The sequence below is a fragment of the Bubalus bubalis genome, chromosome 16 (assembly GCF_019923935.1).
Source record: "Bubalus bubalis isolate 160015118507 breed Murrah chromosome 16, NDDB_SH_1, whole genome shotgun sequence".
Lineage (NCBI taxonomy): Eukaryota > Metazoa > Chordata > Mammalia > Artiodactyla > Bovidae > Bubalus > Bubalus bubalis.
This window is the reverse complement of record NC_059172.1, coordinates 38,486,487-38,507,484: the sequence shown is the minus strand read 5'-3', so window position 1 is coordinate 38,507,484 and position 20,998 is coordinate 38,486,487. Positions and strand designations below refer to the sequence as shown.

Sequence of the window (20,998 nt, the reverse complement as noted above, 5' to 3'; positions counted from 1 at the left end):
TGTGGTGTTGGAGAAGACTCTTGAGAGTCCCTTGGACTGCAAGGAGATCCAACCAGTCCATCCTAAAGGAGATCAGTCCTGGGAGTTCATTGGAAGGACTGATGCTGAGGATGAAACTCCAATACTTTGGCCACCTCATGCGAAGAGTTGACTCATTGGAAAAGACCCTGATGCTGGGAGGGACTGGGGGCAGGAGGAGAAGGGGACGACAGAGGATGAGATGGTTGGATGGCATCACCGACTCGATGGACATGAGTTTGGGTGAACTCTGGGAGTTGGTGATGGACAGGGAGGCCTGGCATGCAGCAATTCATGGGGTCACAAAGAGTCAGACACGACTGAGCGACTGAATTGAACTGAACTGAATACATTAATATATATTTCTTATAAATCACAATATTGCAGAAGATAATGTAATTCTTCCCATTTTACAGGTGAGACTGAGACTCATTGAGATAAGTTGCACAAAATCACACAACTTTTAAAAGGCAGGACCACTGGTACCCAGATCTTCAAGGTTTGAAGGAAGGCAAAACAGCTTAATGGAAGGAAACAAAGCTTTAGAGGCAGAAACCTGAGCTCAGTTCCTGTCTCCCTTCTAGCTGCAGGGCCTCACGCAACTCCCTTAAGCTTTCTCAGCTTCACTTTCCTCTTCTGTCAAATGAAGAGAAATGTTCTGGAGAAGAGTTTTGAGAATGAGATGAATTAGTATATATAAACTCCTGTCACACAGAATCAAGAAGCATTGGATTTCACCCCTACCCACTCCATCACTCCACCTTCTAGGCCCAGGCTCAGTCATCTTCCCATGACATCATGCTGTTCCCTGCCCAGGATGGGAAATCAGGCAGGAACATAAATAACTATGCTAGAAGAGAGAAAGCAGTAAGTACTCTATGAGCAGACAAGCTTTGTGAGGATGACCAAGCAGGACTTCACGGAGACAGTGATATTAAAATCCAGACCTGAAATGTTCTGTCAGATTTCCAGAGATGGAAAATAGATGGAAGGACCCCAAATTCCACATCAGGTAACTAGATTGGGCACAGGGTGACGGATGTGTAAGTATTCTGTAGAAGAAAAGACTGCGCAGTATGGGAAATCACATTATTCAGGCTGTGCCTATGTGCTAGGTTCTAGGGTAGCCCTGGACCACCATACTTGAGCTCATATTCCAGGCTGAGAGGCTTGGAGTATGAGCTCTCCATGACCTCATGAGCTATGAGTACCAGCCCTCCCTTGCTGAGCTCCCCACCACCATCTGACGGACATTAGGAACCTGGGCCCAAGCTGGAGGGACTGACAGTGGGGGAGCCTCTTCAAGGCTGTATCTCCTTCAGAAAGGATGGTGGGAATGAAGATCAGGGAGTGCCGCGAAGGCTGTGGGCAAACCTACTCCCACCCCCTGGAAAAACTGGCATGAGCGAGCAAAGCTCAATATCTTGCTTTCCACAACTCCAACCAGCTGGGATTCTATTTTTAACCAGTACTGTCTTAGTTGACAGCTTGGAACGCCTTCTCCCTCATTTTCTTCCTTCCTCCTGCCTCTTGCAGCCGAGAGCCCTGCAGAAAGGATGGATAGGAGCAGCTCAGAACTGGTAAACAGACCACTCTCCTTTCTCACTGCCCTTCACTCCATCCAGTGTTTGTTCAATGTCGTTAGTGGGTGGATTTTAGAGGTATTATTGGCTGTGAAGCTAATGGAGCTTACATCTCGGGGATCCTCACTTGCAGGGATCTCTTCCAAGGCCCTGGTCAATGTCCTAGCAATTTTGTAGCTGTAATTTTGCATTTTTTTTTCTTAAAAAAGGGACACCCAATTTTATAAGCTCAAGGCCCACAAAGTTTGGGTCTGACACCAGAGGGTATGGCTTCTCTTCCACCTCCAGCTCAGTGTCTACTTCAATAAGATCATTCCTGTCTTGCTTTAATTTCTTGTATGACCTTGAGCTGCTTTCTTTCTTGTGCTGGGTCTCAGTTTCTCCACCTGTTACAAGATGAAGTGTCAAGGAGCCCTCTCCTAGCATACCACACCTCTGTCTATTTCTGTGTGTTCCCTCGGTGAGATCATCTGTTCTTCCTCGTTTGTCACTGTATGTGTGCAGGGGTGATTTGCTATCTCTGCCTCTCTCTGGGGCTGGATCAGTCTTATAGTCAACAGGGAGACTGATTTCCGGGATTTTCATTTAGGTTCAGCCCCCCCCCCCCACCTCCTTTCCCACTGCACCTCTCCTTGTTGCTGGCCAGTAAAAGGTGCTTCCACAGTTAACAGTGCATTAAAAGGCCCAACTCTTTAATTCTGTATATCTGTTATGTTCTGACCCCATATTATTACAAATACACAGTGAATAAACTGAGTCTTAACATACAGTGCTTTCTTTTTTCATTAAAATTTTAATAAGCATCTATTAATACAGTACCCTAACAAGGGGACCACTTTAGGACAGTGTGCTTAGGAATGATGATGTGCCATGCGTATTCCACCCCTAACCTTATTCTCAGCTTCGTGACTCTGGTGTGAGGTGGGTCCAGGTTGACCACTCAGAGAGAATTCACACAGCCTCATCTAGACTCAGACCATGGGCTTTTTGGCAGGGGGTCATGAACTCCTGTTCATGATCAGCATGAGCAGCAGGGGGAGGGACCTGACAAAGAGGACTCCCAAATCCCATGCCCCCTCACATGCCCCAGAAAAGTCCAAAAAGGAAATTGAGGGGGAAACCAAGTCATTTATCATTTCTTGAAAAAGTCCGGTGAGGGGATTATTTAACTGGAAAGGAATGAAGGGACTTCTTAGTGCAAAACAGCTCGTTGGTCCGGGAAGTGTGAGATTAGGCAGGTTGGTGTTTGCAGCACTGATTGGGGAAGGGCACTGTGAGGTCAAACTATGGGCACAGCGGAGCATCTCAGGAGTCATTCCTGTGCCAGGCTCCAGAGCCCTGAAAGATTCAATGCCCCTGCTATACATGTGAGAGGCAGGTCAGCCCCTGTCGGTTTCCACAGTGTGGAGACAGTCCACGGCTAGGGACGCTGGGTCTGTCCAAGGTCAGTGCCATGGCTCTGTGTGCCAGGCTCAGTCCCTCATTGAGTGCCTCCTTTTCTGTGTGAGGGTCTGGTTTGTTTCCTTAGTATCAGGTAAGCCACCCTTTCCTGGCCATTGGGGTTAGTCAGTCTCTCCTGTCAGCTGGTCTGCTCTCTTGTGTGTTTGGACGGGGCTGAGCTGGTAGGAATCCGCCTGTCCTGCCTCAGCCCCGCTCCCGCTCCACCCCTCAGCCAGGCCCCAGCGTGCTGATGGTGGTATAGCTCAGCCTGGACAGTGAGGCGATGGAGGGGGTGGGAGGGTCCTCGTCCGGCAGAGGTCTGGGGCGAGCCCGCGGAGGCCGAGGACAGCAGCGGGTGCAGGTGTCAAGGCAGGCCTGGCGAAAGCGACGGTGCATGAAGCAGTAGACCAGGGGGTTGACACAGGCAGAGGCGTAGCTTAGCAAGTGGATGAAGGAGATGGGCGCACCCGAAAGTGCACGATGTGCGCCTGGGCCGTCGAAGGCGCGCCAAGTGTTGGCGCTATACACCGGCAACCAACACAGGAAAAAAAGCACAACGATCACCAGTAACATCCGCACCACGCGCTTCTTAGCCAGCAGCTTGGCCTGGGCAGGCCGGGTGCTGGATCCTGGGCCAGGCGTGGGCGCGGTCAGCGCAGACATCTCCAATGCAGGCCGGGAGCGCGGAAGCTGTACATAACAGCCGTCGCCGTCCTCACCCGCCAGCCGGGTCTCAGACCGGCAACGTCCGTTCGCCTGGGCAGGACCTGAGCACAGACCGTGGGCGGTCAGATTTGGAGGCTGAATCCTCCAAAGCCCGCACATTTCCGCCCCACCCACTTTATGTCCCGCCCCTTCCCAAAGTCCCGCCCTCTCCTGGATTTCACACACCTTGTCCTGGGCCACCAGGCAGCCCTCCCTGACTTCCGACCCGGCTCTGGCTCTCGCTGTCACTGTCACCGTCAAAGCGAAGCCCTAAGTAGAGCTCACGGGAGATAAGCCCGTAGGCCACCGCCATAACCACCCCAGGCACGAAAAACAAGAGCAGGAGCAGCAGTACCGACCTGGAGACAGAGCGCAGACCAGTCAGTGCAGGTCCCTGTCCAGCTATAATCACTGATGGAGGAAGACTGAACTGGTGTATCTAGGGCTGGTGACCATGTCCCAGAGGTAGAGGTAGGATTCGGGGTACAGCTGGTAAGGGCTAGAGAACTGGGGAGGAGCCCCGAATGGGGATCCCAGGGTGGTGGGTCGTGATAATTGTTGGAGCAAGATTCTGGGTAATGCTTCTGAGTGATGGAGAGAAGAGAAGGGAATTCTCAGGAATGGGTAATAGGCACCCTCACCAGGTTTGGCGAACCCGCGCACTGGGCCACCGGTGCATGCATTGCAAGACACGAGGCCCCGCTGGCTGCACGGCAGTGTACACTGGGTAGGGCACCATGAGCAGTCCCGACAGCATCCACGTGGCTACGATCACACGAGCCGCGTGGGAGCGCGTCTGCCACACGCGTGCCTGCAGTGGTCGGCAGATGGCGCTGTACCGCTCGAGGGCGATGGCCACGAGGCTTAGCGTGGACACGCTCACAGACACCCCTAGGAAGGAAGAGGAAAGGGTTACCTAGGAAACTTGCGCTACACATTCCCCAGTGTGACTTCCATACTCCAGACGAAGACAAACCCCTACATTCGGCAAGGACTTTAGGGGAGGAGAGGGCTAAGGGAGGCAGGGCGATTGTTCACCTACCCATAAAGTAGGAAACCGCCTTGCAGACGACTGTGCCGAAGATAAACGTGCCCATGAGATTGGGCAGGAGGGTGAAGGGCATGCAAGCCACAGCCAGCAGGAGGTCGCTGACTGCCAGTGAGAGCAGGAAGGCATTGGTGACGGTCCTCAGACGGCGGCTCAGCCCCAGGACCACGATGATGAGCACGTTTCCTCCAACACTCATCAGAAAGATCACAGCGTACAGGGTGACCCTAATGGCCAGCTCCAATTCTGGGTAGGAAAGAGGTGAGGTGGCAGCAGGGGGTTTGGCCCCCACTCAGCTGGGCTGTCCAGTCTCACTTATTCCTAACTCTTCAAGCCCTACTACCCAGCCAGATCCCCTGATTCCCAAATCCTCCCCCTCCCCCACTGGCCCAGGACTCACTCAGTAAATGGTGAACTTGAATCTGTTACCCTTTTAACCTCTACAAGCCTAGTTAAAGTGGCCTAACTCTACCCTTCCTTAAGAAACCCTGTCTGTTCTCAAGCTTTGCTCCAAATCCTTCCTTCTCTTTGCAGCCAAACTTCTTGAAGACATTATTTGCATCTTTTCATCCACTCCTCAGTCTATTACAATCCAGTGACCTCTTCCCCATTACTGTTCATAAGTGTTCATTACACTTCTTTTCATGGTTACTAAGCTTTAACTACCAAATCCAAAGGTCCCTTCTCAGCCTATTCTACTTAATGACCTCCTGGTATCATTCAACCCTGCTGACTGCTATCTTTTGAGACACAGGTCTGATCGTGTCTTTATTGTCTTAAAAAACAACAATGATCACTAAACAGACAAGCAAAAAGACCCTTTACCTACTCTCAACTGTCTTCAGCTTGTCATCAAGATTCTCCCAGAACTGGCCTTTTCTTCCTCTCACCTCATTCCTGCAATGCACTCATTTAAGCCACCAGATGACTCAGTTTCTGGGAGGCATCAGGTGCACTCATGACTCTCCTTTGCTCACGTTGGTTTCTCAGCCTAAACTGCTCTTTCACTGTTCCCCCACCACTATTCATACCCTCCTCCCCCCATTGAAAGTGAAAGTGAAGTCACTCAGTCGTGTCTGACTCTTTAGAACCCCATGGACTGTAGCCTACCAGGCTCCTCTGTCCATGGGATTTTCCAGGCAAGAATACTGGAGTGGGTTGCCATTCCCTTCTCCAGGGGATCTTCCCCACCCAGGGATTGAAACCAGGTCTCCCGCATTGTAGGCAGATGCTTTACCGTCTGAGCCACCAGGGAAGGACTCTCAATATTAAACTTGTTTTCTGTTATCTGGTGAACTACTTAACCATTGTCGTTCAAGACTAGGACTGACTGCTCCCTCCTCTATAAGGCCTCTCTGGACACCTTATTTGGAGCTAATCTCCCCTTCCTCTGACCCACGCATGTTCCCTACACACCTGTTAGAATGGCCTTTACTTTCTGCCTTGTATTTTAATTATCTATAAACATTCCCTCTCACTCCACAAGCATTTGCAGAGGATTATCTTTATACTAGGCACTGGGGACAAAGATGAACATGACAAATGCCCCAAGAGCTCTCATCTGAGAGCTCACATTCTAGAAGTCTAGAGGGAAACTCAGACGTATAAATAGATATCTGTCACACAGTGTGATAAGAAGTGAGGTTGAAGAATAACAGAATGCTCTGGGAGCTCACAGGAAGGACACGTAGCACTGCTGGGCTAGACAAAGGGCTGACCCCGTTCACTTGTGTCATTGCCTGTTGGGGAGAAGGATTCATCACTGGGCTGCCATATCACAACCAAGACAAAACTGAATTGAATTAAACTGGACCCAGTCACCCCTGCCCATGGCCTCAGTGTGAGGGAAACTGGAGGCTGGAAGGAAAGAGGGCAGGGACAGAGCCTACCCGGTTGGGGAGAGGGAAGGGCCCAGAGCTGCATCATTCTCCATAGCCCCATACATTGGCTGACTTTTGCCTTAACTCCCAAATTAAACTGTTTTTTCCCCATATCAATAGTTACATACTTATCCAGTTGTTGTAGACTTCAAGGAAGTGCTATTTACAAGAAATCTCCTACCTGAAATGCCTGCAATGCAGGAGACACAGGAGATGCAGGTTTGATTCCTGGGTTGGGAAGATCCCCTGGAGAAGGAAATGGCAACCCACTCCAGTATTCTTGACTGAAAAATCCCATGGTCAGAGGAACCTGGCAGGCTACAGTCCATGGGGTCGCAAAAAGTCAGACACGACTGAGCGACTAAGCAGTACAGTACCCTCCCTGAATCCAGGAATGACATTACTTTCTCAGAGCACACAGCAAGTGAGGAGCCGAATCAGAACAGAATCTTGTCTCTACATTTCCAAAATGCTTTGTCTCCTGCTGCTCCCTCACCTCTCTGTCATTCATCACACTGCCACTACCAGACTCTACCCTGGCATTTCTTACCGTATTATGATGTTCATGTTCTGTCTCTGCCACTAGACTATGAGCTCTTGAGGGCAGGGGCAGTGCCCACCTTGTTCTTCAGCATGTCCCTAGCATTTGGCATAATGCTTCCTGTACAGGAGGTGTTAACACCTGCTTGCTAATGAATCTTAACTGGATCTCTGTCACTGTCCACATAAACACATCTGCTCTGCTTCTCCTCATCCCTCCTTCATCTCTGTGCTTCTAAAGCTCCAGCATGCACTCTCCTTGCTGCCTCACTGCCTCTGTTTCTTTGGAGACCCATGTTGGAGAATCGTTTGGGTGGTACAGGGGAAGGGGTCAATAACAGGCTGTGATTTGGGATGTGTTACTTTTACTATTATGCACAAACTGTCTATGTCTCATTTAGAAGCTGGGATCCCTCTCTGCAGGGGAGGCTTATGGAAGGTTTGACAATTTGAGGTGTGCGTGTGTATGTGTGTATATAGGGGGAAATAAAGAACATTTGGGAGGGGGGATCTCTGTCAGAGAGGTCCTTGGACCCAAGAAAATAGAACAGGTGGTCTATCTTGCATTTTTGTGTGTCTCCTTTCAGTCCACTGCCCCTCTACGCCCTTCTCCTCTCCTCTCCTCCCATCCCTTATCTCTCTAGTTCTGTCATCTCTCTCACATCCTCTGTCCTCTGGATGTTTCTCTTCAACTAGATTTTTCTTTTTTTTGGCTGCACTGTGGAGCCCTGGCAGTGACAGCACTGAGTCCTAACCAGTGGACCACCAGGAGTTCCCTTTCTACTAGTTCTTGATTCAGTAACCACACCTAAAGTTTGGATGACACTCTAAATTGTGAAAAGCTCATTTCTCATTCATTCATCTGGGGTACAGCCATCAGTGCCTTGACAGTCTACCTGTGGGTGTCATTCTGCTGGGGATGAGTGTGTGCTAAATTACTCAGTCATGTCGGACTCTTTGTGACCCTATGGACTGTAGCCTGCCAGGCTCCTCGGTCCATGGGATTCTCCAGGCAAGAATACTGGAGTGGGCTGCCACATCCTCATCCAGAGGATCTTCCTGACCCAGGGATTGAACCTGAGTCTCTTACGTCTTCTACATTGGTAGGTGGGTTCTTTACCACTGTGCCACACCAGCAGATCAGAAATCAGACCAGGGGACTCAGAAGACTGGAACAGTTCAGTTCTGCTTCTGGTGTCTAGAGCATCTGCATTTGTTCTGTCCAGATGAGGGCATACAAGTGTGGGTACAAAAATCCAGATGAGTCACATAAAACAAGAACAGGCTTTTCTAAGAAATGATTCCACAGAACAGTGAAGCTGCTGATGCCTCAGATCCTGCCATTCACTGGTGTCTTGGATTTGGTTACCCATCACACAGACATCAAAGTAGTACCCATGCTTCTGTGGTGAGCATGGATATCATCCAGCTGATTGTGAATCAGAGCAGAGTAAGCCTTGGGAATACTTGAGTATTAGAGATGATATCTGGGTGGGTGAGATTGACACATATTTCTGTGGGCAATATCTGGAGAAGGGTAACAGCTATGTGTCTATAGGTAATATCTGATTGAGTGTGGGTTACCTTTAAGTTTAGGTAATATCTAAATAAGTGTTGTAACATTTGAATGAGCCAGGGTCTATAGATAACATCTCATTTTGTAGGTAACATCTACAGGAAGCATGGGTTACATTCAGAGGTTTGTATGTGAATGAGGGAAATATCCAGCTGATGGTGGTCCTAGATGACTGAGCAGAAGTAATATGAAAGTGTATGTGGGCAATATTTAAGTGAGTGTAAATATGAGATGTTAACAGATTAGGATGTTAACCTGATTGAGTAAAATAACAGCGTCTGAGTGACCACAGGTAGTATTTGAGTCTTTGCAGGTATTATCTGAATATGTAAGAGTTATATCTATGACTTTATAGGTAATACCTGGAGATGGGTTCCTAAAGAAAGCATGAGTAATATTTGATTATATGTGGATAATAAAAAAGTGAAAGTGTGTGTGTTTGATGGATGAGTAACATCGAAATGACAGTGGGCAATATTAAAGTAAGTGTGGGTGGCGTCTGTTTTTCTGTGGGTAGCTTCTTTTTTTCCCATTTTATTTATTTTGTAAATTGCAGTATAATTGCTTTACAATGTTGTGTTGGTTTCTGCTGTGCAGCAACATGAATTAGCTGTGTGTATATGCACGTCCTCTCCCCCTGGAGCCTCCCTCCCACCCCTCCTCCTTCCACCTCTCTAGGTCATCACAGAGCTGAGCTCCCTGTGCTATACCATAGCTTCCCACTAGCTATCTGTTTTACAAGTGGTAATGCATATCTATCAATGTTATTCTTGCAATTTGTCCCACCCTCTCCTTCTCGTTCTGTGTCCACAAGTCCTTTCTGTGTGTAGTTTCTGAGTGAACATTGGAAACATTTAAGTGTATGTGGATTATATCAGAATAATGTGGGTAGCAGCCACGTTTCTACTGGTAACACTGGGTGAGCCTGGGTAAGATGTGTCTGTAGGGGTAATAGCTGAGTGAGTGTGGCTGACAGTCTCTGCCGGGTGTGTGTAGGCAGCAGCATCTAGATGACTTGGGCTCTGAATCACTGCACATTCTGCTTGCTCAAGGTCCCTTACTCTATCAGCTAGCCCCTCTTCTGCACTTCAACCTTCCTTTCTCTTGGCCCATTCCCCATCAACATTTAAAAAATGTTTTTTTCTCTGCAATACATACACATTCAAAAGACAAACTATATGTGCATGTGCATGTACACACACACACACACACACACACACACACACTTCCCCAACCTCATGTTATTTCTAGAACTATCCTGTTTTTTCTTTGTCTCTCTATCTTCAAAACATATGGAAGTTTTTATCTGCATGCCTTGGTTCACTTCTCATAACCCCTTCTCCATGGCCCAAACTTCAACCGACCGTAGTCAGTAATAATACCCTAACCTTAACCCCACAGCTCCTCCTAAGATGTCCTTTCCATTGAATCCGAAGGATGTTATTCTGACCTTATCTGACTTATATTGGCAGCATGTGATACCTTGTTTGAAATTTTCCTTTTTTTTTTCTTCCTTGCCTTCTTGTCTCTCTAATGGTTTCGTCTAGATCCCCTTCATGGACTCCTCTTCTTCTGCTTGGCTTTTAAAAATTGGTCTTCCTCAAGGTCCTATCCCAGGACCTCTTTTTTTTTTTAATCTGACAAAATCTTTGTATGATTTAATCCAGTTTCATAGCTTTCATTACCTCCTCTAGACAAACAAAAACCTTTCAAGTCTGCATTTCCAGCTTGTACCTCCCAGATCCTTGGATTCAACAGCTTACGGGGCAACTCCACCTGGATATTTCACTGGCATTTAAACTCAGTGGGTTCCAAATTGAATGGATAATCTCCTCCTTCAAATCTGTTTCTGCTTCCTTATTATCCTCAATATACAGCACAACAACCATCCAGTTGTCTAAGTCAAAAACCTAGATGTCGTCCCTTGACCTTTTCTTCCCTCTCCATTTCTAATAAATAAAGTTCTATGGATTACACTTCCTGAAGTGTTTCTCCAATCCATCCAGTTCTCTCCATCTCCACTGCCAGTAGCTTAGCCTAAGCCAGTATCATCTTTCACCAGGGCCAATGTAACATAATAGCCTTCAAAGGGATGCCCCTCTGCCCATCTCTTGTCCACCCTCTTTACTACAGAACTAATCCTGGCAGCACTACTTCACCTTTCAGCAGTTTCCACTGACCTCGGGATAAAATCTATACTCCTTAGACAGTTCCATACATTTTTCTGGAATCTCTCTAGGCTGGTCTTCATCCTGAGTGTTCATCATTCCTCTCTTATGGTACATGTTCCAGGCACTCAGAAACTGTGATACACTGAATGAAAGTGCCATGGATTTAAACTCTGGGTGTTTATACATACTGTTCCTCTGCTTGAGATGCTTTTTGCCTTTTCTGCCCCTTCATTTGGCTGACTTTCCCTCAGCTTTTTTCTTTTTAAATTTTTCATTGGAGGATAATTGCTTCAGAGTATTGTGCTATTTTCTGCTATACATCAACACAAATCAGCCACATGTATACAATATGTCCCCTTCTTCTTGAACTTCCCTCCCATCTCCCACTGCCCCCCACTCTTCTAGGTTGTCACAGAGTACTTCCCTCAGCGTTTTAATTTTTATTTCAGTTTACCCTTTACCTCCTCAGCAGGTCAAATTTGATTCCCAAGGCTAAACTAGGCTAGAGGTGCTCCTCTTCTGAGTTCCCCCATCCCTCTCAAGGCACGGCCCTCTTAGTCTGGCAATTCCCTGCTTACTTGTCTGTCTCTGCGGCTGAACTGTGAGCTCCTTGAAATAAGAACTGTGTCACTTTTGTTTTACTCCTGTCCCTAGTGCCTAGCACAATCTCTGATTCAATAAATATTTGTTGAGTGAAAGTATCCAAGTGCAAAAATGAGAGAGTATATAACAATGAGCTGAGAAAGTATTTGATATTTTATGGAGGTAAATAAATCCTTCAATTACAATTTATTCCTACTTTCCCTTCTAGAGCATGGAATAATTTCCTTCTGCTTAATGCTGTTCCCTGTCCTGGAATCCCACTTATTACTTTTCTGCCTCCTGAACTCCAACTTCAAGGTTCCCCTCTGTGAAGTTTTCAGATCCCATCTCTTTTGGGTGCCCACAATTTGGTCCCTCTTATGGGAATTCTAAATGCTGACTGTGGTTTCTCCCACTGGCTTTTGTCTCTTTCCTGCATTGAAGATGAGAGTCCAGACTGGCTCTAGTTTAGTCCTGTATGCCTGGCACCTAGCCTAGGAACTATAGTAGCAGCTGTCTAGTAACCACTTAAGGAAAGAAAAGGTATGGGAAGGGGAAAATATGACTGGAGCTGGGTCATCAAGAAAATGTAGATGTTGAGTGATGGGAAAAGTGAAAGTCATTTCCAGGACTGGGTGAGTGAGAATGGCCTGGGGATGGGAGGGAAAGGTGGCACAAGGGGATGGGATGATGAATGGGGCAGCCAGGCTCTAGAAGGGTGAAACCTAAGGAAAGGCAGGTTGGAGAGGGGGCTTGGAAGGGACCTAGAGACATTACTTGGAGACACCAAAAGAGAGAGGGTATAGAACCTTGAGAAGAACTCCAGCTTGGGAGGCAAGGAGATTTGAGGAAGAGGGCAATGGAGAGCAGCTCCCAATCCAATGTCCAGCCTAATTCAGGTTAGGAGATCTCTTGGGGAAGGCAAAGGGTTGGGGTGGGCAACACAGGAGACTGTAATTGTTTGTAATTGACTGTAACTTCCCATTCAGGTCTTTCAGACTGCCTCTGCCCGCAGCCAGTCCCCTTCATCCCCCCAATCTTGCCTTTCTTCCTTCCTTTCCTTTCCCATTGAGGCTCCCTGAACTGACTGCAAAAGGAAAGGAGAGACTTGGAAGGGATTGGCCAGAGGAGGTCCTTGCTTTCCCACTGTCTCTGTCTAGCAGTGGGCTGTGTGTTGGTGAAGGTGATGCGTTTTGGGGGTGACCAAGAGCTCTGGGGGTGGCGAGGGGGCCAGGGTGTGAAGGGATTCTGACCAGGTAGTGTGAAGCTGGGATGGAGTTTTATGAGCTGTGGAGGACAGATGTGTCAGGGGAGCTGTCTGGAGACGGAGGGAGTACTATGAAGAGATAGTGTGGGCTATCCCTTTGAGGAGGCTATGGGGGCCTCTGTGAGTGTTGTGGGGTGCAGTGAGAAGGAGCTCGCGGAGGGGGCTTAGGGAGGCACCCACCTCGTGTCCCGGCTCCGCGGATGCGTGGGGGCTCACAGCTGAGGTTGCCGGTGCCGCTGCCGTTGAGGAGGGGGCCCCCCGAGCGGCACAGGGAAGCCCCCGGCCCGGGTCCGGATCCCAGCACGCTCCGGTTTGGCTTTAGCAGCTCCATGGCCACGGCTCAGCCGCCGCCTCCCAGTGCTCGCCCGGGCGAGCTCCCGCTGCGGCTCCACCTGCTCCCGCCGCGATTCCGGCTGAGGCTCGCGCCCCGCCTGGTTCCCGCCCCCAGCCTTGGCCCCTGTCCCTCCGCTCCTCCTCTGCGCGCCCCGCCTCTGCTCGCCTCCCTCCCAAGCTCGGGAGCGCCTCTGTCCAGCCAGGTGACTCTCCGCCCCCTTCTCCTGCTCCTGATTTACCCGCGCCCCTCCGCCCCTCGCCCGGGGGCTGTCTTGCCTCCCGCCCGGGGGGGCTGTCCGCACCCCATCCCCTAGATTTCTCCCTTCTCTTAGAGATTTCCTTCCCGCCCACTCCCCTTCACCAGCGTCCCGGTTCCCGGGAATTCTCGGGAGCGTGTGTATCTGTGTGTGTTGGCGAGGGTTGGGGAGAGGTTAGTAGTGGATGGAGAAGTTGCGGGGAGGGAGGCTGGGTAAGAAGGCAGCGTTAAGAGGGACAGGGTAAGGCGCGGCTGCCGCAGGGTTTAGCATCTTTTCCTGGTGGGTCGGGGAACCAGGAGGTGGCCACCGAGACGCTGGGATCACCGGCTGCGTCGCAGACACCTTAGCCCGCGGGAAGCGCCACGGTACCCAACTATGCCGCAGTGGCCGCAGTGACCGTGACACCATCGCTGGTCGTTCCCTGCAGCTCTTTGCCTCGGGGTAGGGGTAGCCCCTGCATCTGTTCCCCGCACCCTCACCTCCTACATCAGGCCCAACACCCAGGCTTCCACGCAAAGCGCCCAAGGAACCCTCCCCAGCAGGCAACGATGTGGAATGGGGCAGCATTCCCGCCCCGCTGGGGAAAAGGGCTGCCTGGAGGAAGAGTGACTTGGGGGTCGAGGGGCGGCCAGGGTAGCGGCGAGAACTCCCCGGGATAAACAGGAGTGAGGTGGGGTGAAGGTGGGGTATGGTTCGCTTCCCAGCCCAGCGCAGGCTTAACCCGGGAGGAGGCGGCTCGCTTTCTCTGTGGTCTCCAGGCAGCGCCCACCCTCACCCGACGCACTGAAGCTCCCTGTTTGTTCTCAGCGCAGGTGTAGCAGCCGGTGTAGGGAGTCAGGTTCCCACGGTGGGGCGGGGGGTTGAGGGGGTTGGGGACTGGAAGGGGAGCACTGGAGTGCACCAGGAACACAACTGAAAGGGGCAGGCGCAGGACTGCGGTCGGTTCAGCTACTTGGGTAGGACTTGCCTCCACTAATGTTTTCCCCCTGCTCGATGTCATTCTTCTTCATTCCAAAGAAACTTCAACTAACTGGGAATTTCATTCTCTGGCCTGACAGCAGTAGCTGTCAGAGGTGGGAGTTATCAAAGAGAACATTAGACTGGGGGCGAGGTCTGAGTTTACGGGGAATTCAGAGACTTATCCAGTCAGTCTTTGGAAGAGGACCTGATCCAGCTAGTACTGAGTTTATAGAGGTTAAAGATATTGAAAGAGGATTTAAGCCTGAGGTCAGTGGGAATGTCGTCAACCCAACCCCCCTTCTCCTGGCACTGCCTGCCTTCCCCACCATAGCAGCCCGATTTGCTGTTTGTTCAGCTCCAGCACAGGTGAGGGCTCAGATAACCTGCTGAACTTTTCCCATATTGGATGAAGGTAGGGTGTGGGGGCAGGGAAGCAAAGGTAATGTAGGGGGGAGGGGAGTGGAAATAGAAATAGACTGGCATTCACTTACTCAGCAATGTGCCAGGTATAGGGCTGTACACTAGCTGTCCAATACAGTCTGTGCCAATTTCCCAAGCTAGTAGGAGAAAATGATAGGTAAACCTATGATGACAACATATGGTCATAAGTGCACCCATCAAGATGCACAGATCAGAAATTTACAGATCATCTTGAATGCCTTACTCCCTTATGCTCCTGCACCCCTATGGTGAAGGTTGTGATGAAAAAAAAAAGAAAAAGAAGGATTTAGTCTCCTTTTTCACTGGAAGATAACCCTCAACTGTCAGTCCCTTCAAGAGTTGCCTGAGCTGAAGAAAGCTAGCTCATTCAAGGTCAGGTTCCCTTTCTGAGGCATCCTACAGTCAATGACTGATCAGCAGAAAGATATAAAGATTCACTTCCCTTACTCTGACAGAGGACAACTTTGAAAGATGTTCCCAGCTCCTCGCTGGGGTTGACTGAGGTCTTTGTTGGGCTGCTCAGCTTCTCCCTTTCCCCGATCCCACGTTCATCCTCTTTCTTACACAGGTGTTGACTCCGAGAGCCCTCCTTAGTAAACATCCTCCACAGTAATCTCTGTCTTAGAGCCTGCTTCCTGGGGAACATAACAGCTTCTCTCCCATGTTCAATCAATCACGAAGTGCTGTTGATTTTAGCTACTGGGTATTCCTTGAACCATTATGCTTGTATCTCTACTGACATTGCCCACTGTTTCTTGTACTACTCTCCCAGCTTCCTAAGTTGTCCACATTTTAATGGATGCCTCTTTATATCCACCCTCCACCTTGTAACCAGAGTGCTATGTTTGGAATACAAATCTGATTATGCCATTCTTTGGACTTCTGCTGTGGGAATAAACAAAGAATTTTAATAGAGTCTGTGAAGTCTTGGACTGCAAGGAGATCCAACCAGCCAGTTCTAAAGGAAATCAATCCTCAATATTCATTGGAATGTCTGATGCTGAAGCTGAAACTCCAATACTTTGGCCACCTGATGAGAAAAAGACCTTGATGCTGGGAAAGGTTGAAGGTGGGAGGAAAAGGGGATGATAGAGGATGAGATGGTTGGATGGCATCACCGACTTGATGGACATGAGATTGAGTAAGTTCCCTTACATGAGATTGAGTAAGGGAGTTGGCGATGGACAGGGAAGCCTGGCGTGCTGCAGTCCATGGGATCGCAAAGAACTGGACACTACTGAGTTACTGAACTGAACTGAACTGATGAAGTCTGCATGGCCTGACTACTACTGACTTCTCTAACTACCTTGTTTCAAATCACTATGGTTCTTGTTCTCTCCACTGAAGACACTGGCCTTCTTTTTGTTCAGTTTTCAGATATATGTCTTTTAGTTACATGTCCTCTGCACATTCTCTCTGGAAGATTTCCTTCCTTACCCAATTAACTTCTACTCATCCTTCTGATCTCAGCTCAAGTTCTCAGTATTTTTCAGGGGTGTTTCTCCCTGCTTTCCCTCTTGGGTGGGCAGAATTGCAAGATGATTCCTAATGACTGTCACTCTTGTATGATCTCCTTCCCTTGGGTGTGGGTGGAACTTGTGAATGTGATAAGACATTACTCCTAAGATTATGGTATGTGGGCAAAAGGGATTTTTGTGAATATAATTAACAATGCTAATCAGTTGACCTTATGATAGATTATCCAGTTTGTCCTTATCATATGAATCCCTTCAAAAGCCACAAGTTTTCTCTGGTTGGCAGCAGAAGAGGAAGTCAAAGAGATGTGAAGAACAAGTTTTGATAGAGGGTAGCTAGCTTGAAAATGGAGGGGCAATGAGGCAAGAAATGGGGGTGGCTGTAGTTAGCTTGAGGATGGAGGAGGGCATACAACAAGTGCCTGAGAATGGCCTCTAGTTGAGAGCCACCTCTGGCTGACAGCCAGCAAGAAAATAGGGGCCACAGTCCTACAACCACAGAAATTGGATCCTGCTAATGACAAGAATGAACCTGAAAGCAGATCTCCCCCCAGAGCCTCCAGAAGAGAATTGAGTCTGACTGACACTCTGAGTTCTGCCTGGTGATAACCACTCTGAGCAAAGAACCCAGCTTTACTGTCTGTGAGCTAATAAATGGATGTTTTGAAGCTACCAATTTCATGATAATTTGTTACTGTAGCCCTAGAAAGTAACACACCTCTCATCTCAGGAGATAGCAAATGCAGACTCTTGCAAGCCATGCAAGGAAGAAATGAGGGCACTGGAAATTTGTTAAGATTTAGAAAACCTTGGAAAGATTGCAGTAGCAACTGATGTGGAGAGCAACTTTAGGAGTGGGATCAATTGGGAATCCATGACAGTAATTCAGGGAAGAATTGACAGTGGTTTGAACTAAAGTCATGGAAGTAGTGGAGAAGATGGCTCTGAGAGATACTTAGAAGGAAGAGGGACAGAATTTATTTATTTATTAAATGTTTATTTATTTATTTGGCTGCATCCTTGCGTCTTTGTGGCATCTGGTGGGATCTTTTGCTGTGGCGTGGGGCTCTCCAGCAGTGGCACACAGGCTCAGTGCCGCTGTGGCGCGTAGGCTCAGTGGTCGCTGTGTGCCTGCTTAGTGTTCTCTGGGCATGTAGAATTTCAGTTCCCTGATCAGGGATCGAACTGTGTCTCTTGCCTTGCAAGCCTGATTGAGAGACAGAATTTAGAGGCCATTTGTTTGTGGAAAGTGACAGAGAACAACGAAATTTAAAATGAATAATATTTCTAGTGAAAGTTTGATAATCACCTACTGTTCCAAGCATATTGTCTTTAATCCTCACAAAAAAACTACAAATTTGAGCACAATATTATCGATTATCATTTTAAATGAAAAAACTGGCTGAGAAAGAGTTTTAGTAACTTATCCAAAGCCACAAAGCTTTGGATATAAAGGTATAAAAAAGCCACAATTCAAAGCCAGGGAGTTGGGAAATTAGAATTCAGGTGGTCCTAGTATGCTGCTTCCCAGAATGAGTAGAATTTTTATTGTTTCTCTGGTCACCGTCTTCTCATTTTGCAAATTTTTTTTCAAATTTTCTTGATTCATAAATTCTCTTATTGCATCTCTAACTCTGGTGAGTGCCTGTACACACACACACTCACACACACACACCAACTTTTACTCACAACAAATAACACAGCCCCTGACTTCATAGAGAAAGTAATAGCTATCAGACAGAAGTTCCCACCAGAGAATCTGGTCCACTTTGGACAAGTATAGTTTCAGATGCCTGTTAGACACATAGGTAGTAATTCCAGTAGAAAGCTGAATACATAGGTTGTAGGAATTAATGCAAACCATAGAATTAACAAGAGTATGTTGAATAAAGAGAAATGAGGACCAGATGAGAGGTCTGGGAAAGGCCATTGTTTGAAGGCTGGATAGAGAAAGATCAACCTGCAAAAGAGCCCAAGAAAGAGCATTTAGAGGGGTGAGGGGAGAACAAGGGGAGAATGGCATCATAAAAGCAAAAAGAGACACGCTGAATATATTCAAATGCTGCTTCTGGACCAAGATAATGAGGATGAGAAATGTACTCAGAATTCAGGGACCTGGAGAGCCTTGGCCACAGAAAGAGCCATTTTGGTGAGGTCCTAGAGCTTCCCTGATAGCTCAGTTTGTATAGACTCTGCCTGCACAGCAGGAGACCCCAGTTCGATTCCTGGGCTTGGAAGATCCCCTGGAGAAGGGATAGGCTAACCACTCCAATGTTCCTGGGCTTCCCTTGAGGCTCAGTTGGTAAAGAATCTGCCTGCAATGTGGGAGACCTGGGTTTGATCCCTGGGTTGGGAAGGTCCCCTGGAAAAGGGAAAGGCTATCCTCTCCAGTATTCTGGCCATGCGGTCACAAAGAGTTGGACATGACTGAGTGATTTTCACTTTTCACTAGAGACAAAAGATGGATCTGATGTACTGAACACTGAATGTGATGGGAGAAAGTACAGCAGGTGACTTTAGACAAGTCTTCTTGAATAGTAGTTATTAAGCAAAAGAAAAAGGGTAGTAACTGGAGGGGGATGTGGAATTAAAGATTTTAAAGATGGAAGAACTAGAACTTTTTTAGTGGCAGATCAAAATACTGCAATGTGTAGAAAAGACTGAAGGAGAGAGAAAGACAGAGACAGAAACTGAGAGGCAGAGAGAAATAGAGACACTAATGCAAGTTTCTTGAGAAAAGGCAGCGAAGTATGGAACCCAGTGTACATGTGGAGGGTTCTACCTTTTGATGTAAGTAGAGACTCAATTCAGAGAAGGCAATGGCACCCACTCCAGTACTCTTGCCTGGAAAATCCCATGGACGGAGGAGCCTGGAAAGCTGCGGTCCATGGGGTCGCTGAGGTTTGGACACAACTGAGCGACTTCACTTTCACTTTTCACTTTCATGCATTGGAGAAGGAAATGGCAACCCACTCCAGTGTTCTTGCCTGGAGAATCCCAGGGACGGGGGAGCCTGGTGGGCTGCCATCTATGGGGTTGTACAGAGTCGGACACGACTGAAGTGACTTAGCAGTAGCAGCAGAGACTCAATTGTAAAAAGCTAGTAGAAAAGAATAATTTTAGAAGAAAATGTCATGGCAACCAGATTACAAGTATATAGATGAAAATGTCATGGCAACCACATTATGAGTATGTTTCCTAGATTTTTGTGGTTAAGTGTGGCTTTATGACTACATTTTGGACAGAGGTTGTGGATGGAAGCCTTAAGTACAGCTTCCAGATCAAGTTCTTAAAGGAAAGGAGTGGATTCTCTCTTCCTTGTTGCCCTTTCTTGCAGGTGACTGTGGGTGTGGATAAGCCACCTTCAGTCATGCAGTGACTAGCTTTATTTAACAGGGCAATTGAAAGAGTGTTCAAAGAAATTGAGGATATGAGAGTTTGCTAATCTTGGAAAAGGAGTTACGGAAGCTGAAACTCCTCTGAGAAGCTTTCCTTAACCCCACACATCTGGATTAGGTGACTCTTAACCCATAGACTTCTGTAATACCTGTATCTCTCATTCATTATGGTAATTCTCACAATTACATGTCTTTAAAAAATTTATTTATTTTATTTTTGGTTGTGTTCCGTCTTTGTTGCTGCATGCAGGCTTACTCTAGTTGGGGTAAGTGGGGTCTACTCTCTATGGCTTCTCTTGTGGCAGAGTACAGGTTCTAGGGCGAGTGGGCTTCAGTAGTTGGGGCACATAGACTCTAGAGCGCCACCTCAGTAGTCCCGGCACATGGGCTTAATTGCCCCGCTGCATGTGGGAATCTTAGTTCTTGGACCAGGGATCCAACTCCTGTCCCCTGCATTGGCAGGCGGGTTCTTAACCACTGGACCACCATGGTAGTCCCACAATTAACATGTCTTGTAATCACCCTTTTGCTTGTCTGTATTCCAAGTGTCTAGCATCTGTCCTTTTCTCCAACAGTTTCTCAAACCACTCCCCACACTACTCTCATTTCTTTTCTATTTTTTTATGCTTAAGGAACCTTGAGTTGCTTATAATTTTGTGGTGCCTTCCATATTGTTCATCACCTATGTACCTTGCTCATTTTCTCCCCTCTAACCAAGTGCAGATGGGTAATGGGAGGTGAAGATCAGGAGTTTGTGGGCGTAAATTGTTTCAAGAAGATGGTTTGTAAAGAGGAAAAAGTCATAGATACTAGTGGGGTTATCTGGTGGTTCAGTGGTAAAGAATCTGCCTGCATTGCAGGAGACTTGGGTTCGATCCCTGGGTTGGAAAGATACTCTGGAGAAGGAAATGGTTACCCACTCCAATATTTTTGCCTGGAGAATTTCATGGGCAGAGGAGCCTGGTGGGCTACAGTCTATGGGATCTCAAAGAGTTGGACATGACTGAGTGACTGATGCTTTCACTTTTTTTTACGGGGGAGGAGGGACATACCATGAGCGAAGGAAGAAGGAAGAGAGATGAAAATGCAACATGAAGGGGAGTCAAACCTCATTTCTCAAAATCAGGAGATTCCATCTGTGCCAGGGATTAAGCCAGCATTTGGAGAGAATTGCTGAGGGCCAGGAAACAGGGGAACGTTAGATCACAGAAGAAGGAGAACTTCAAAGTCAATATGAGTAGACAGAGGGCAGAGACCTGGACCCTTATTTCAGAACAAGTCAGAAAGCTAGATCAAGGAGGCAAGTGCAGGAGGCCCTTAAATA

The 20,998-nt window shown here is 47.9% G+C and overlaps 1 protein-coding gene and 1 long non-coding RNA gene across 2 annotated transcripts; one reads left to right on the top strand and one right to left on the bottom strand.

The window, feature by feature from the left end:
- Window positions 1-2,374: 2,374 nt before the first annotated feature.
- Window positions 2,375-13,158, bottom strand: CCKBR (cholecystokinin B receptor). Its single transcript, XM_006042098.3, has 5 exons — window positions 12,991-13,158; window positions 4,789-5,040; window positions 4,388-4,637; window positions 3,933-4,105; window positions 2,375-3,808 (listed from the first exon to the last, which is right to left on the bottom strand). Exons 1-5 carry the CDS (start codon window positions 13,139-13,141, stop codon window positions 3,270-3,272), a joined length of 1,365 nt encoding a protein of 454 aa, XP_006042160.1. The 5' UTR covers window positions 13,142-13,158; the 3' UTR covers window positions 2,375-3,269.
- Window positions 13,159-13,216: 58 nt separating this feature from the next.
- LOC123329762 lies at window positions 13,217-16,492 on the top strand. Its single transcript, XR_006545317.1, has 2 exons — window positions 13,217-13,346; window positions 15,370-16,492. It is a non-coding gene; the product is annotated as an uncharacterized LOC123329762 (long non-coding RNA).
- Window positions 16,493-20,998: the final 4,506 nt, after the last annotated feature.